The 13,722-nt window shown below is 47.4% G+C and overlaps 1 protein-coding gene across 1 annotated transcript in view; it reads right to left on the reverse strand.

Annotated features, from left to right (window-relative positions):
- Nucleotides 1–13,722, reverse strand: part of znf827 (zinc finger protein 827) — a 110,004-nt gene that overhangs the window by 56,529 nt on the left and 39,753 nt on the right. The window contains exons 6-8 of the mRNA XM_065003325.1: nt 6,651–6,896; nt 4,639–4,693; nt 4,149–4,249 (exon numbers count right to left, since the gene is read on the reverse strand). Of these exons, the coding sequence (XP_064859397.1) occupies nt 4,149–4,249; nt 4,639–4,693; nt 6,651–6,896 (402 nt within the window). The remainder of the gene's footprint in view (nt 1–4,148; nt 4,250–4,638; nt 4,694–6,650; nt 6,897–13,722) is intronic.

Genomic DNA, 13,722 nt, shown 5'->3' on the forward strand with positions numbered 1-13,722 from the left:
CATATTACTCCAACCCTCAACCTCGCTCCATATTACTCCAACCCTCAACCTCGCTCCATATTACTCCAACCCTCAACCTCGCTCCATATTACTCCAACCCTCAACCTCGCTCCATATTACTCCAACCCTCAACCTCGCTCCATATTACTCCAACCCTCAACCTCGCTCCATATTACTCCAACCCTCAACCTCGCTCCATATTACTCCAACCCTCAACCTCGCTCCATATTACTCCAACCCTCAACCTCGCTCCATATTACTCCAACCCTCAGCCTCGCTCCATATTACTGCAACCCTCAACCTCGTTCCATATTACTCCAACCCTCAACCGTGTTCCAAATTACACCAACCCTCAACCTCGTTCCAAATTACACCAACCCTCAACCTCGTTCCATATTACTCCAACGCTCAACCTCGTTCCAAATTACTCCAACCCTCAACCTCGCTCCAAATGACTCCAACCCTCAACCTCGTTCCATATTACTCCAACCCTCAACCTTGTTCCAAATTACTCCATCCCTCAACCTCGTTCCAAATTACTCCAACCCTCAACCTCGTTCCAAATGACTCCAACCCTCAACCTCGTTCCAAATGACTCCAACCCTCAACCTTGTTCCATATTACTCCAATCCCCCATCTTTCTCATACCAACACTATAAGCCTTCTCAAGTTCTCATCATCTCCATGATAATCAGACTATACCACAGTGTGCCCCTTGATATTCTCTCTCTCTGTGTGTGCTCCATCACCCATCAGTCCTAAGCCCTCTAGTGTGTGGTTGTCCATGCTAATCAGACTATATAGTAATGCACAACCACCCAGGGATACAGCAGGGATGGAGATAGTGAGAGAGTGAGAAAGCATAATAGAGGGAGAAGAGGAGAGAGAGCGAGAAGAGAAGAGGGAGGCACGGAGGTGTGGGGAAAGTGTGAGAGAGGAAGAGAAAGCGAGAGAAAAGGGAGAACATGACAAGAAGAAATATAGAATTAACCTTCTGATGAAGGCACAGCTCTCAATTAGGATTCCATGCCACTCCTCCTCTCTCTTTATCCCCCTCTCCTCCATCGGGTAAATAAATAAATAAATGGACAGGGAGGGCTTCCGTCATTTACACAATGCAGCTAGTCTCAAATGGACGCCTGGCACCACACTACCTAGGATCATATTGTTCTCAGTGACAAGGTAAGGGGAGAGTGGACTGACTATACCGTACTCCACACAGGATGGCCTTTCACATAGGGACATTTAATAGGGAACACATGAAAGTCCACTATTTACCCGGCTATTTACCCGGTTAGCTTATAAATAATAGTCAAATGGTAAGTACAGAAATGACTGTACCCACAGTAACCAAGGGGGGCGGGGCTTAGCAAAGGGTCAAAGGTGTTGCATTCTTTTGAAGTAGAGAATCAAAAAAAGAACCATTGTTATTGTCATCTAGCATGAATCTACTGTTAAACCACAGAAAAATTCAGTCTGACTGCGGGTACAGGCATCTTGACGTTAACTGTGCGGAAGACAAAAAAAGGCTAGTTATTGGAGTCACCCTCCGTCACTAAATTAATTTGTTTTAACGAAGGCTGTCATAAGAGATGCAAGCTGGTGGTTTGATGGGGGGGGGGGGGAGATTAGGAGGCTCCATTCTCTGGTATTTTGGGGGAGATTTAGTGGTGGAGGCATTAAAGAATAGATGTACTGGCCTTGGAGAAAGACAGAGGGGGAGATGGAGAAGTCTCAAGGTCGTCTAGCTAGAGTTGTATGCTGCAGACAGGTCTGGACTTCTCTCTCTCTCTCTCTGAAAAAAGAGAAGGAGAGAGACCAGAGGGAGGGATACTAAAAGACAATTCCATCTTTATCTGTCTGGACATGTGTTGGTTGGAATAGAGCAGAGAGCCTACTGTGTCTGTAGCTACCTGAAGTGAAGTGTGGGAATCTCTCAGTGAATGAGCACTACACACCATTATAAAAACCCCACGTCAATGCACACCCTCATCCACACAAAACTAAACTAAACACAAGCCTGTGCCCTGATGGTATTCTACAATATTTCAGTCAAGTGGCTATACAGTAATAACACAACTAGTAATAGATTTCTTAGTTGTAATCCTTCTGCAGGGACTGAGTCACTCCTCATAAGGGCCCCTGGACCTGCCGTTCTCTGTGACTCACAACCTGACATACCAGTGGGAGTGTGTGGGTGGGTGTGTGTATATATATGTATGTGTCCCTGCATGTGAGTTGGCAGAGTAGAGGGGAGGGTGTGGGGGTGTGTGTGTATATATGTATGTGTCCCTGCATGTGAGTTGGCAGAGTAGAGGGGAGGGTGTGGGGGTGTGTGTGTATATATGTGTCCCTGCATGTGAGTTGGCAGAGTAGAGGGGAGGGTGTGGGGGTGTGTGTGTATGACTTATTAGTACACTTTTCAGTATGACCCACATGAGGACTTGACCCCTTGAATCAGTGGCTGCAGAGTGGTGATGCTCTGAGCTCTATCAAAGATTCACCAAACCCCTTGTCTGTTAAGTCTCACCGACAGGCTTCACCATGGTGACCCCCCCCCTCCCCCGCACGCCGGTCTTGTATTGGCTTCTCCCTTACTCTTCCTCCTACCACCTCCGTTTGTGTGGCTTAGTACTGAATGGGCACAGAGATCCTTAAGGGGCTTGTATCTCATCTCCTCAGACCACATAATCACATTAGCTGTCCTGAGGGGTTGAGAGGCTGGGCGAGACAGGGTCGGGTGGGGGTCATCCAGGGTGACTGGAGCCCATGGACAGGGTCTAGGGGCCATCCTGGGGCCACAGTGGCCAAGCAACCCCAGCCAAAGCTCTGATAATCGGGCAATTAGAGGACCGGCGTGGGCCTTGAAGTGGTTAATGGTTTAATTAGTGTTATTAGAGCTGGAGAACGAGGGAGAGAGGAGGGAGGGAGGGACGGACGCACGGCCTCCGAAAGGCTGGCTGGAGCTTGACCCGGGGCAGGGGGAGAGGAAGGACAGCCGCCACCATCACGACACACACACACACACACACACTTGCTGTAAACAGCCACAATTACCGCCACACAGAGATGGTCACATTTTCAATGTGGAAATGTATGGGCAAAGTGGTACAATGCACCAGTCATTATGAAATCCAACCATGCAACTGTTTGAATTGTCATAAAGTGGTGTTTCAGTAATACAGGGGATTCTCAGAGTAACTGTCTGGATAATGAGTGGTGCTGGGGTGATACTGGGAAACTGGGTTAATGGGAGCACTGGGGAGGGTCACTACCCTTAGCACAGAACACAGCTATGTGACTGACTGCACCCCTAGGAGAGAGACAGAGGGAGAGAGAGGGAGGGGATAGAGGGAGCAGGAAAAGAGAAAAGTGCAATCCGAAAGCAGAGAAAAGATGGTTGAAGGAGACAAGAGAAAGAACTGGGCATCAGGAAGAGACAGGGAGAAGTAGAGAGAGAGAGAGAAAAGATGAGAGCGATAAAAGAGAGAGAAAGAGCGAAGACACGGCTCTGCACGTTGCACCCTGGGAAGGGAGACCGTCAGTTGGGCGAATTAACTATCAGGACACCCTTGACACGTAGAAGCCAATAAGATTTTAATTAACTGGTGGATGGTGATGGAGGGAGAGACGGGTGAGGCTGGCACAGGCTAATTACCCTCTGTATCTCTGCCTGCCTGCCACAGGCACCATAGGGACAGCCACAGAGCATCCCCATTCCAGGGCCAGGGGAGGGGACAGAAGGGCTGTCCAGGGCAGGGAGCCCCAAGGCTGGGTAGATGTGTGAGTGAGACGGGAGGTGGAAGCTCTGGAGGTGGAGGAATGGAGGTGGAGGAATGGAGGAAGAGGGGTGGAGGAAGAGGGGTGGAGGAAGAGAGGGTTGGCCAGAGTTGAGGCCTCATGGCTGGGTAGATGTGTGAGAGAGCGAGGAAAGGCCTGGGGAGGTGGAGATGTGGCTGAGGAGGGTGGGAGGTTACTGTAATTAGCTGTGAGGGCCAACATTCTGACTGCATGTCTACATTATGAGTGTCTGTCTGGAGTGTGTGTGTGTGTCTTTCTGAGTGTGTGGCTCACTATAGTAGTCTGCCCACTGAATTTCATCTGTCTGTCTGTCTGACAGTAATGATATGTGTGAGTGTGTCTCTCACCGTGGAGGGCTGTCCTAGCAGAGGAGCTGGCCTCTGCGGGGGAGGAGGACTTGGAGTGCTGGCTGAAGGGGGATTGTCTGAAACGCTCGTCCAGGAAGGGGCTAGGAGTGGACACACAACCACACACAGACACAGTCAGAGCAGTATCATGCTATAACAGCTCCATAACTAAAACAAATGCTTACGCTAAAATATGATAGCAATATGCAATCAATATGCAAATTATTTTTTTTAAAAGTTGCAGAGCTCCAGGCCTCCCAATCTCAATGCTAAACCATAAGCCATATACCAAAACAGACTAACTGTAGAAATAGCAGCTAAGCGGAAAAGAAGCCAACAAGGTGAAAATCTGTCGAGGCACTTAACCTGGACAGATTTAGCTCCAAGGGCGCCGTACTCCTATGGCTGACACTGTAAAACAACACCTTTCACTGCACCTATCCAGTGTATGTGACAAAACAACATATTGTTGTTGTTGTTGTTGTCTTACCTGCGTATGCCCACCATGTTGCTGTCTTTGTGGTCGTTGGCTTTGCTGACTTTTTCTGCAACACAAAAAACATCACAACATCAAAGACGGTCATTAACAACAATGACAAATCATGATGGAACCACGAAGCGGTTATTCAGGACATATTGATTATTCAACGTGACATTTCCCGAACCATTTTGCTGAAAAACTAATCCCAGATTGTAGCGTATAGTAACATTGTGGTCAAAGTAACATGCTGTATAAAAACCCAGGGAAGTTGCATGTTTGTCCTGTTGCCTTGGTATATACTGTTTTAAGTGATCAAAGTCAAAGAGATCATATTCAATTACTAGAGGGGCTATGTCATAAACCCTCAAAGTTCCAGAATGGTATAAAAATGGCAGCCATTGTGGCCAGGGAGAAATCCAAACCAGTCTAATTGGAATTAATGGTAGTAGAGGCATAGGAGACACATTTCCTGATTTCACTTATGCAGAAAAATAAAAGTAAGGCATGTGATTATTTTTTTAACCTAAAATAATGTCATATAATTATAAAGTTTGTACAGGTTTTAGACTGTATAAATAGCCTATGAAATATGGAAACGGACCATAAATGTCTCTCAGTTTGTTTTCTTGGAAAGCTGTGAGTGTTTATAATATGATACAATATCTGAGCTTGCTGCATTTACAACTTGTCTAAATCCTATCAACTGATTTCAGCCAGTGGCTGTGGATTGACTGCATTGTTAGTATGGAATGTTGGCATATTGGTTTGAAAAATTAGACATTTTAAAATAATTATTGGAATTATTCCACTTAAACTGGCTAACAAACATACTGTGCAAACAATCTTCAAAATGATTGTTTTACACAATATCTCATCACGGCACACTGGTTGACTAACTCCCTGACCAAAATGGCTGACCTTTTATGCTGTCATAAGAACTTTCATGTCCATTCTAGTATTCAAATTCCTAATTCTATGGTCAGAGTAATAAAACCCAGGGAAAGTGTATGGTTGTCCCTTGGCTTCAGCAGCCTACTAGTGATGACCTCATTATAGCAGCCTCTTGCTCCCTGGGTGGCACTGCTCTAGTCGCTGCCCCCCAACCCCTCCTCGCCCCCCACTCCCTAACACCCCTCTCCGTCAAACGGTTCGCCAAGGACAGAGGTCTCTCCGCGTTGCCATGGTGATGCCACACGGGAGAAATCGGGGGGGGGGTAGTTGAGAGAGGGGCAGGGGGGCTAGTGTGTGCAGCCAAGTGTGCTTGACCCGACATGTTTGAAAAGGAGTCGAGGAAGAAAGAGAGAAGGAGGGATAGAGAAGGAGAAGGAGGGAGGGAGGGATGTGGGGGAAGACAGGCACTTTGTAGACACTGCTCCCCATGGGGGCTTGTGTGTGTCTGCGTGCATATCTGTGTGTGTGTGTGTGTGTGTCTGCATGCGTATGTGTGTGTGTGTGTGTGTGTCTGCATGCGTATGTGTGTGTGTGTGTACTTGCGTTCTCATCGTTGTGTGCATCTCTCTCGCTGGAGAGATTTTTTTTGCCACAATTTCCGAGGTGCTACTGTATAAGACATTTAGGCGTAGCAATCAGAGCTGGGGGGCATGGCCTGGGTCTTCTGTACCCCCCCCACCCCCACAACCCCTGAAGTGTATGCAGGCTCCACTTCAGTGCTCTGCCATCAGGCAATACAAACAGCTGCAATTCAAACAGCCGCCTCAATGTCATGGTCACAGCCAAGCAGGGAAGAAGTGTGTATAAAACCTACAGAGCACATTACAGGTAATATATAGTGTCCCCTAACCGCAGAGCCCCCAGAGGATGGAAGAGAAACATATAGGTTTTATGGCTAAGTATCACACCACATTTCAAGGTTGACACTGAGCACTGAGGTACCAGAGAGAGGTGTGTGTGAATGTAGTCAGGGAGGTGTGTAAGGGTACGTGTGTGTGTACATGTGTGTGTATGTTTGAGAGATTGTGTGTGTCGTTTGTGTGTTGTGTATCATAGAGAACATTGCGCACCTGAGAGTTGGAAGAGGAGCTCGGAGGCCATTTTCACCGATATGTCCTGAGAGAAGAGGTCTTGCTTCTGGGGGCGGGACAACGCCTCAGGGAGGCTGACCATTGGATCGCTCTTCTCACACGGCCCTAAAGTGCTGAAGGCCAGCAGGTGAGAAGAGGGCGGGGCTGGGCCGCTGGCTGGGTCCACCTCCATAGGCTCTGCCTTCACCATCACCTTCTGGTAGTGGGCGGCGTCCTTGTTGCTTTCTGGGGTAGGGGATTGGACGAGAGGGACAGGGTTGAATCTATGAGTTCCTGTGACAACTCCTGTCTACACTGAGTACACCAAACATTAGGAACACCTTTCTAATATTGAGTTGCACCCCCCTTTCCCCTTAAAACAGCCCCAATTCATCAGGACATGGTGTCAAAAGCATTCCACAGGGATGCTGACTCCAATGCTTCCCACCGTTGAGTTAAGTTGGCTGGATGTCCTTTGGGTGGGGGACCATTCTTGATAAACACGGGAATAAGGGATCATGGCTTTAACCTGGGTAGTGAGGGAAGTCATTTGCCTTATAGTTTGAGAAAAGCCAGTTTATCCAAAAGGTTATAATATATTTATACCGGATACAACTCTACTGGCTTTCCTCAAAGCTGACTAGTAAGTGGATTTGATTCCCGGTAATGTCCTAATCTCTGCATTTTACAGATGATGCATGGATGTGTCTCATTCACAAAATATAGATAACTAAGTTCATTTATCATACAAACCCTACATAGACTTCATATTACCTCATGGATGTTCAAAGAGAAATAACCTTAAAAAAAACTTGTTAATGTCTTTAACATACCCTGAGGACATTCTGTACATTTAATCAGACAAGATCTCTCATTCCATTCGTACTTCAATCTCCATCCATCAGGAGCACTCTAAACTCCGGACTGTCCTCACTTAACCTCCTCAAAATAATACGAGCCTGAATCCAAATGAAAATGGTTGGAATTCCCAAAATGTTTAATAAAGCCATAACATCCATTCAACCCCTAAAGCACTCCGTTCCTGAGTGGATATTGTCTAGTTATGTGATTATGTAGGGCTAGAGGGCATCACCAGGTCACACACTGGCTCAGGGAGCTAGGCAGCCGGCACAGGTTCACTGGTGTGTGTGTGTGTGTTATATATACAGTTGAAGTCGTAAGTTTACATACACCTTAGCCAAATATATTTAAACTCAGTTTTTCACAATTCCTGACATTTAATTCTAGTAAAAATGCCCTGTCTGGGGTCAGTTAGGATCACCACTTTATTTTAAGAATATGAAATGTCAGAATAATAGTAGAGAGAATTATCATTGTGATCATTGTCCATTTGGAAGACCCATTTGCGACCAACCTTTTTCTTCCTGACTGATGTATTGAGATGTTGCTTCAATATATCCACATCATTTTTGTTCCTCATGATGCCATCTATTTTGTGAAGTGCACCAGTCCCTCCTGCAGCAAAGCACCCCCACAACATGATTCTGCCATCCCGTGCTTCACGGTTGGGATGGTGTTCTTCGGCTTGCAAGCCTACCCCTTTCCCATCCAAACATAGCGATAGTCATTATGCCCAAACAGTTCTATTTTTGTTTCATCAGACCAGAGGACATTCCTCCAAAAAGTATGATCTTTGTCCCCATGTGCAGTTGCAAAGCCGTAGTCTTGCTTTTTTATGGCGGTTTTGGAGCAGTGGCTTCTTCCTTGCTGAGCAGCCTTTCAGGTTATGACGATACAGGACTCATTTTACTGTGGAGATAGATACTTTTGAACCCACAAGGTCCTTTACTGTTGTTCTGGGATTCATTTGTACTTTTCGCACCAAAGTGCGCTCATCTCTAGGAGACAGAACGCGTCTCCTTCCTGAGCGGAATGACGACTGTTTGGTTATACTTGCGTGCTATTGTTTGTACAGATGAACGTGGTACCTTCAGGTGTTTAGAAATTGCTCCCAAGGATGAACTGGACTTGTGGAGGTCTACAAACATTTTTTTGAGGTCTTGGCTGATTTCTTTACCTTTTCCCATGATGTAAGCAAAGAGGCACTGAGTTTGAAGGTAGGCCTTGAAATACATCCACAGGTACACCTCCAATTGACTCAATTTTCCAAGCTGTTTAAAGACACAGTCAACTTAGTGTATGTAAACTTCTGACCCACTGGAATTGTGATACAGTGAATTATAAGTGAAATAATCTGTCTGTAAACAATTGTTGTAAAAATGACTTGTGTCATGCATAAAGTAGATGTCCTAACCGACTTGCCAAAACTATAGTTTGTTAACAAGAAATTTGTGGAGTGGTTGAAAAACGGGATCAAATCATTTTATTTGTCACATACACATGGTGAGCAGATAATGCGAGTGTAGCGAAATGCTTGTGCTTCTAGTTCCGACAATACAGTAATAACCAACGAGTAATCTAGCTAACAATTCCCAAAACTACTACCTTATACACATAAGTGTAAAGGTATAAAGAATATGTACATAAATATATATGAATGAGTGATGGTACAGAGCGGCATAGGCAAGATGCAGTAGATGGTATCGAGTACAGTATATACATATGAGATGAGTATGTAAACAAAGTGGCATAGTTTAAAGTGGCTAGTGATACATGTATTACATAAAGATGCAGTAGATGATATAGAGTACAGTATATACGTATACATATGAGATAAATAATGTAGGGTATGTAAACATTATATTAAGTAGCATTGTTTAAAGTGGCTAGTGATATATTTTACATCAATTCCCATTATTAAAGTGGCTGGAGTTGAGTCAGTGTGTTGGCAGCAGCCACTCAATGTTAGTGGTGGCTATTTAACAGTCTGATGGCCTTGAGATAGAAGCTGTTTTCAGTCTCTCGGTCCCAGCTTTGATGCACCTGTACTGACCTCGCCTTCTGGACGATAGCGGGGTGAACAGGCAGTGGCTCGGGTGGTTGTTGTCCTTGATGATCTTTATGGCCTTCCTGTGACTTCGGGTGGTGTAGGTGTCCTGGAGGGCAGGTAGTTTGCCCCCGGTGATGCGTTGTGCAGACCTCACTACCCTCTGGAGAGCCTTGCGGTTGTGGGCAGAGCAGTTGCTGTACCAGGCGGTGATATAGCCCGACAGGATGCTCTCGATTGTGCATCTGTAGAAATTTGTGAGTGCTTTTGGTGACAAGCCAAATTTCTTCAGCCTCCTGAGGTTGAAGAGGCGCTGCTGCGCCTTCTTCACGACGCTGTCTGTGTGGGTGGACCAATTCAGTTTGTCTGTGATGTGTACGCCGAGGAACTTAAAACTTACTACCCTCTCCACTACTGTTCCATCGATGTGGATAGGGGGGTGTTCCCTCTGCTGTTTCCTGAAGTCCACAACCATCTCCTTAGTTTTGTTGACGTTGAGTGTGAGGTTATTTTCCTGACACCACACTCCGAGGGCCCTCACCTCCTCCCTGTAGGCCGTCTCGTCGTTGTTGGTAATCAAGCCTACCACTGTTGTGTCGTCCGCAAACTTGATGATTGAGTTGGAGGCGTGCGTGGCCACGCAGTCGTGGGTGAACAGGGAGTACAGGAGAGGGCTCAGAACGCACACTTGTGGGGCCCCAATGTTGAGGATCAGCGGGGTGGAGATGTTGTTACCTACCCTCACCACCTGGGGGCGGCCCGTCAGGAAGTCCAGTACCCAGTTGCACAGGGCGGGGTCGAGACCCAGGGTCTCGAGCTTGATGACGAGTTTGGAGGGTACTATGGTGTTAAATGCTGAGCTGTAGTCGATGAACAGCATTCTCAGATAGGTATTCCTCTTGTCCAGATGGGTTAGGGCAGTGTGCAGTGTGGTTGAGATTGCATCGTCGGTGGACCTATTTGGGCGGTAAGCAAATTGGAGTGGGTCTAGGGTGTCAGGTAGGGTGGAGGTGATAATGGTGTCCCTCTTGAAGCATGTGGGAACAGCAGACTGGGATAGGGATTGATTGAATATGTCCGTAAACACACCAGCCAGCTGGTCTGCGCATGCTCTGAGGGCGCGGCTGGGGATGCCGTCTGGGCCTGCAGCCTTGCGAGGGTTAACAAGTTTAAATGTTTTACTCACCTCGGCTGCAGTGAAGGAGAGTCCGCATGTTTTGGTTGCGGGCCGTGTCAGTGGCACTGTATTGTCCTCAAAGCGGGCAAAAAAGTTATTTTAGTCTGCTTGGGAGCAAGGCATCCTGGTCAGTGACTGGGGTGGTTTTCTTTTTGTCACCTTGCCCTGATTAAAAGCAGTGGTTCGCGCTTTCAGTTTCACGCGAATGCTGCAATCAATCCACGGTTTCTGGTTTGGGAATGTTTTAATCGTTGCTATGGGAACGACATCTTCAACGCATGTTCTAATGAACTCGCTCACCGAATCAGCGTATTCGTCAATGTTGTTGTCTGACGCAATACGGAACATATCCCAGTCCACGTGATGGAAGCAGTCTTGGAGTGTGGAATCAGATTGGTTGGACCAGCGTTGAACAGACCTCAGCGTGGGAGCTTCTTGTTTTAGCTTTCGTCTGTAGGCAGGGAGCAACAAAATGGAGTCGTGGTCAGCTTTTCCGAAAGGAGGGCGGGGCAGGGCCTTATATGCATCGCGGAAGTTAGAATAGCAATGATCCAAGGATAGTGTATGGTGTGTGTGTGTGGCTCAGTGGAGCACACAAAACAGAAAATATGCTACCACCATTAAATATGAAACAGTACAACAGTAACCTCATTCCAGCCCTATGGGCATTTTGACGGGGGAGGGGGGGTTACGATGTTGCAAACTCAAACGCCTCCTTGAAAACCCTTTGCTTCAGCTGCCGTCAAACAAAATAACACTTCTGATTCAACAGCGGCCGTTGTCTTTTCATATCTAGATTATTGTAAATCAGGGCATCTCTTAGTAGATTTGAAAAATCAGGGTTGAAATAAAACAACAACGTTGGTTAGAGAATCCATAACGGAGGAAAAACCTTCCCATCGCTCTGGTTATCAGACCGTGTTCAAGAGGTTAGCCAAATAGCAGACGCTAAAAATAGCCCCGGTGGCCGGCAGTACACGGCATCAGGATCTCTGAGGTAACAGATTTTGACTGTCTCGTCCAGGTTGTGTGTGTCTGTGTGTGTGTGTAAGTGTGTGTGTGTGGTGAGGAGCAGCAGGGAGCTCCAGCCATGCTGACACGGATGCTCATGGTGATTATGGATATATGAAATTGGGCCAGTAGCGAGGGGGGAAGAGGTGGGAAGGGGAGGTCAGGAGTACAGGAGAGAGATGGGAGAGAGATAGATGGAAGGGGGAGAGAGAAAGAGTGAGAGAGGGGGGAAGGAGGAAGGGGTGAGAGGGTATGCTGAGGTCAGCAGTGTAGGAAAAAGAGAGCGATAGATGGAGAGAGGCAGGGAAGGGTGAGGAGGCAGCGAGGCAGTAGTAACCCAGTGATGACCCTGCCCTCTCTGTGACCTCTCCTCTCCTGGATGGCTGAGCCTGGGAGGGGCGAGGCTAGTCACCGTTGTCTGAACCCGACCTACAGTGTGTGTGTGGTGAGGTACAAGCCTGAGTGGTGCGTTTACATTCGGAGTTGAAAGTATGTGCGAGTGCACCAGTGTGTGTGTGTGTGTGTGTGCATCAAATCACATTTTATTTGCCACATGCTTCGTAAACAACAGGTGTGGACCAACAGTGAAATGCTTACCCAGGTGCATGCTAGAGCACCAGTGTGTGTGTGTGTGCGCGTGCGGTCAGCCCAGTGTGCCTGTGTGTTTACATGATGTATGTGTGTGCGTCCATCTGAGTGCGTTCTCTTTCCGGACCCAGGTTTCGGGGGCGGTGGTAGCCTAGCCGACCCCATGTCACCCCCCCCATCAGCAGACAACTGACAACCATCGGCTGACTAATCCCTTAATCAGGTGCCCAGAGCCTGGCAAGAGCAGAGCGGTCGTGGAGGAGGGGGGGTAGAGAGCACTGCGAGGCCGGGGTCAACCAAGGGACAGGCAGTCTCACGCACGCTCCCGTCTGTGGTTCACCACCCCTGCCATCAGGGGCTGAGCGGACTGCTGAGCGCCACACACACACACACCGAGAGAGAGAGCTGGGATAAGCACACTTGCGTCACAGCTGAGATTCATTGAGCGGTCAGACGGTTACACACACAAACATTTTGCCCACACACACATACGCTCAGAAAGTAGATAGACACACTCTCACAGTGAAAACACATCAAAGTAGGGGGGTCTAAGTGGTCTTTTTTTTGTGTTAAATTGCATGGCCTTCACTTACCTATCTAGCACAATAAAACACACACACTACACACGCCACTGTATGTCCAGGGCTATGACATTATGTTCTGGCGCCATAAAAAGATGAATCCTGTTCCTAAGTGTGTGTGTGTGTGTGTGTGTGTATCATCCCCTCTAGTGTAGGAGCAGTGGAACACAACACCAGTTCACCTCTAACAGAAAGTAGAGTGGTTGTGACCTGATAACTCCCACTACCTCTGTACTGTCGTGTAGAATCTCTCACTTGCACAGCTCTGACTGATCATATACGGTGGTTGTATGGTACCATACACCGTCATGATCTCAATGTACACAGGCAGGCTATGTATGGTCTAATGCAGGGCTCTCTAACCCTGTTCCTGGAGAGCTACCCTGCTGTAGGTTAACTACAACCCTGTTCCTGGAGAGATACCCTGCTGTAGGTTAACTACAACGCTGTTTCTGGAGAGCTACCCTGCTGTAGGTTAACTACAACGCTGTTTATGGAGAGCTACCCTGCTGTAGGTTAACTACAACCCTGTTCCTGGAGAGCTACCCTGCTGTAGGTTAACTCCAACCCTGTTCCTGGAGAGATACCCTCCTGTAGGTTAACTCCAACCCTGTTCCTGGAGAGATACCCTCCTGTAGGTTAACTCCAACCCTGTTCCGGGAGAGATAACCTACAGGAGAGGTAACTCCAACCCTGTTCCGGGAGAGATAACCTCCTGTAGGTTAACTCTAACCCTGTTCCTGGAGGGCTATCGACCTGTAGGTTTTCCCTCCAACCCCAGTTGTAACTAACCTGATTGAGTTTATC

The sequence above is a fragment of the Oncorhynchus nerka genome, linkage group LG18, assembly GCF_034236695.1.
Source record: "Oncorhynchus nerka isolate Pitt River linkage group LG18, Oner_Uvic_2.0, whole genome shotgun sequence".
Taxonomy (NCBI): Eukaryota; Metazoa; Chordata; class Actinopteri; order Salmoniformes; family Salmonidae; genus Oncorhynchus; species Oncorhynchus nerka.